At 56.6% G+C, this 3882-nt stretch overlaps 1 protein-coding gene across 1 annotated transcript; it reads left to right on the forward strand.

The window, feature by feature from the left end:
• The first annotated feature begins 1485 nt into the window (after nucleotides 1-1485).
• On the forward strand, nucleotides 1486-2255 carry LOC113941683 (zinc finger protein 664-like). The gene is made up of 2 exons (XM_027632819.1): nucleotides 1486-1575; nucleotides 1660-2255. Exon 2 carries the CDS (start codon nucleotides 1673-1675, stop codon nucleotides 2036-2038), a length of 366 nt encoding a protein of 121 aa, XP_027488620.1. The 5' UTR covers nucleotides 1486-1575; nucleotides 1660-1672; the 3' UTR covers nucleotides 2039-2255.
• The last annotated feature ends 1627 nt before the right edge of the window (nucleotides 2256-3882 follow it).

The raw sequence follows: 3882 nt of genomic DNA on the forward strand, positions 1-3882 counted from the left end.
AATACAGGTAATTACTGTTCTGACCACACATTCCAGATTAATTTGGTGCAGTGATAATGAAAATCATAAACCCACGTAACGCTGTGCAAGAGAACACAGATTGACCGAGTGAAGTCAGACATTAACAGAGATAAATTCCAGAAGGTCAGCAGTGCACTGTTTTACTCCTGCTAACACTTGTGGACAGTCTGACTCTGACTTCATGTACAGGATGGACGTACCTGTGCCCCTGGGGTGCCAGTGCCATGGTGGGCAGCAGGAACCACAGAGGATGGTGCCAGTGAGGCAAAGAGCCACAGCCAGATATTGGGTTCTGTGTCTGGGCCAGCAGAATGGATTCTGTCATTCCATTCACATGGCCCGTTGCAGCTCAACAATTTCAGTGTCTGATTGCCCAGGGTTCTCTCACACTAAACTTCACAGACCAGCCTTTGGCACTGGGAGGCAAAAAGTAGCCTTTAATCCTTGCAAACATGGAAACTGCACATCCCAGGAGATTGGCACAGCACAGCAGAGGAATGCAGTTGTCAGAAACAATGGCAGGGGAGAAGTGGAAGGAGAAAACATTTGCACTCCAAAGCACAGGGGTAATGATCCAGGCCTGAAGTCCAGGGATTTCATATTTATTCTCTACACTGAAACTAGGAAGAAAAAAATGAGTTTTAAGTGATACTACGTTAATTCAGCTTTTGAATAATATTTAGCAACTCAATCAAGTGCTCATGAAGTGACCTTGCTCCCCTCATCCTCCCAATTAAACACCTTTTTTTGGCTGAATCTTCATATTTTGGAGTATATTTTGGCTGAATCATAACATTTTGTACTTTGGGGAGGGGTTCATCTTGCTATTTCTGAGGAGCTTTTTGCCTGAATCTTGGTGGTTTGGGTTTTTCTGGGCTGAATCTTGGTATTTTGGAGGTTTTTATGGACACAGGATGCCCAGTGAGTTCTAGAGATGGACTTGGGCAGGAGGAACCCCCAAACCAACGCACTCAGCCCTTGTTTCCCCCCATCAGGATTTGTCCTTCCCAAAGCTTGGGCGGATGGAGGAGGAGGCTGCGAGGAAGAGGAAGATGCCTTGGGCCCCCCAGGCAGGTGAGGAGGAAGTCAGTGGCCCTTTGGGCGGGTGTTGTGCTGGCTCTGTCAGCCGAGCATGGCCCCGGCTGCAGGACAACCCCGCTGCCGCCGCCGTCCTGCCGGGGCCGGAGTTGGGGGGATGTCCTTGGCCTTCCCTGTGGGCCGGAGGCAAATCCCCTCCCTGTCCTTCTTGCTTCCTGCCCCAGGCCCCGAGCTGAGGACGGAGAGCCCGGAGGACAAATCCCCCCGTGAGACCCTGGTGGGAGAGGCCGTTTTGAAGGGCTCCCTGGTGCTTGAAGGCAGCGGGGAGGAAAAGGGCCGGAGATCCCCCCGCAGGAGGGGCTCCAAAGCCATCCCAGGGTGCTCTGAGGAGGAAAGAACCAGCCTGTGCCGGGAAGGCGGCCAGAGTTTGAGGGGGAGCTCTGAGCTGGTGGACCCTGAGCAGCCTCCCAGCAGGGAGAAGCTCTTCAGGTGCTTGGAATGTGGGAAGAGCTTCAGGCTGAGAACCCACCTGCTCACCCACCAGCACATCCACAGTGGGGAACGGCCCTACACTTGTGGGGAATGTGGGAAGAGTTTCAGGGAGAGCTCCACCATGATCCGACACCAGCACATCCACACTGGGGAATGGCCCTACACATGTGGGGAATGCGGGAAGGGCTGCAGTGACAGCTCCAGCCTCTGCAAACACCAGCGCGTCCACACTGGGGAACGACCCTACACGTGTGGGGAATGTGGGAAGAGGTTTCAGACCAGCTCCAGTCTCATCCAGCACCAGCGGACGCACACGGATGAGAGGCCCTTCCGCTGCACCGACTGCGGGAAGGGCTTCAACCGGAACTCCCACCTCGTCAGGCACCGGCGCATCCACACCGGGGAGAGGCCCTACAAGTGTGGGGAGTGTGGGAAGAGCTTCAGTGACAGCTCTGCCTTTACCAGACACCAAAGGACCCACCAGTAAGGGAAGCCCTACCAGTGCCCCGACTGCAGGAAGAGCTTCGGCCGCTGCTTCCACCCCAAATGAACCCCCTGATGGTGAGGCGACCCCTGGAGTCCAGTGACTGTCAGTCCATCCCTTTCCACCACAAAGGGCCAGTCCCCTTTCCCAGGGGCAGCTTCTTCCAACAGAACCCTTCTTGGGGGTTGTGTCGAGATTCCTGCCTTGGCTGGGGACCCCCCGAGGTAACTGCTGGAGGTTGAGAGCAGAGATCTCCCCACGAGCGTTGCTCTGGGGGAGTTCCATCCATCTCTAATTAAGAATTCTTGCTTTTGTGTCAGCTTGAGTAGAATGGCTTCAACAATTGCTTTAGTGTAGAGCACTGTCCTATCTTATCCTGTACTCCTGGTAGTTTTAGTGTTTGTCTTGTGCAGTAAATAATTCTGATGAAGGTCTTTTGTCTGATCATTTGTAACCCTAAATAATTCATTGCTATTAACAGGTCTGATTTGCCATCATTAAAACCTGTGGAACAAACGTGTTTCAGTTACACCTCTGTAATTCCTCTAAACTTAAAATATTGGCAAGATTCAAGGCTGAGATTGGATCCAGGAGCCCCCAGCACCCCACAGTAAATTGGGAGCTCAGGGGAACCACCCTATTTTTCAAAACCTGGTGCCCAAAGACCCCCATGGGACCTTTGGACCCACCACACTACCGCCCCCTTTTCCACCCTCTCCCTGTTCCTCTCACTTTTTCATGTTCCCCTCAATCTCCAGCCCCTTCCAGGATCATCCTGGGGGTCCCAACCCCCACTTTTCCCCTCCTCTCCCACCCCTCCCACATCAACCCCCCACTCCCCAGCCCCCTCATGCTCAGTTTGGGGGTCCACCCTCCCCTTTCCCCACTCTTCTGACCTCTCACACCCATTTCCCATCATCCTCAGTGCCCCCCCTCCTCTCCACTTTTGAGAGGTCCCACTCCCCTCCCACTCAGTTTGGGGTCCCACCACCCCTTTATCCCCTCTGACCCCCCTTTTCCCACTGACCGCCCCCTTCCCACCCCCCACTCACCTGAGAGCTCCTCGCCCGCAGCCAGGGGGGTTCCCAGCACCACCAGTACCCAGAGAAGTCCCCCAGAAACAATTGTGCAGGGTCCTGGGTGGGCTCTGAGTGTGTTTAGGCAGTCCTCCAGAGCCTGTGTGGAGGTTTAGGGGGTTTCCAGCACCTTTCGAAGTGTGCTGGGTGCCTTATTGAGGGGTTAGTGCCCTCCCAGAGCCCCCCCAGAGCGGGCTGACAGGGGGAACACAGGGGGTCCCCATTCCCGATCCATCCTGGGGCCGGTTCTGCCCCCCCCAAACTCGGCTCCCACCCCTTGGAATTCCCCCAAACCCCTCCTCAACTGCCCCCCAATGAGTGGGACTGGGGAGAACTGGGAAGCTTTCCTGGGATCACTGGGAGCAGCCGGGCGGAGGCAGAGTGACAGCAGGGGAGGGGAGGGACGCACAACCCCCCCAAAATTCTCACGGAGATGGCGGGGAGTCCAGGCTGGGCCCGAGGTCTTGGGGAGGGGCTGCGGCCGCCGCCGTGCTCAGGAGCTCTGTGGGGAGAGAAAAGGGGGTGACACCGGGGTGGGGGGTCCCCAGGGGGGCACAGACGCTCTGGGGGGGACACATGACCCCCTGGGACCCCCCTCACCTTCTGGCACAGGTAGAAGCCGAGCCCCAGCGCCAGGGAGACGAAGCCCAAGAGGAAGCCCCCGGCCCCTCCTTGGCAGCAATTCCTCAGGCTGATGGAGCCCAGCAGGGCCGGGCCTGCCGGTGGTGTCCGATCCCGGCAGGAAGTGGGGAGGGCCCGGCGGGGTCTGAT

This window comes from Corapipo altera, unplaced genomic scaffold (assembly GCF_003945725.1).
Source record: "Corapipo altera isolate COAL_440 unplaced genomic scaffold, ASM394572v1 59600, whole genome shotgun sequence".
In the NCBI taxonomy this organism is placed as follows: Eukaryota; Metazoa; Chordata; class Aves; order Passeriformes; family Pipridae; genus Corapipo; species Corapipo altera.

Bases quoted from the DNA above. Each gene is read 5' to 3' on its own strand.
- LOC113941683 (XM_027632819.1), top strand. From the start codon at position 1,673: ATGATCCGACACCAGCACATCCACACTGGGGAATGGCCCTACACATGT.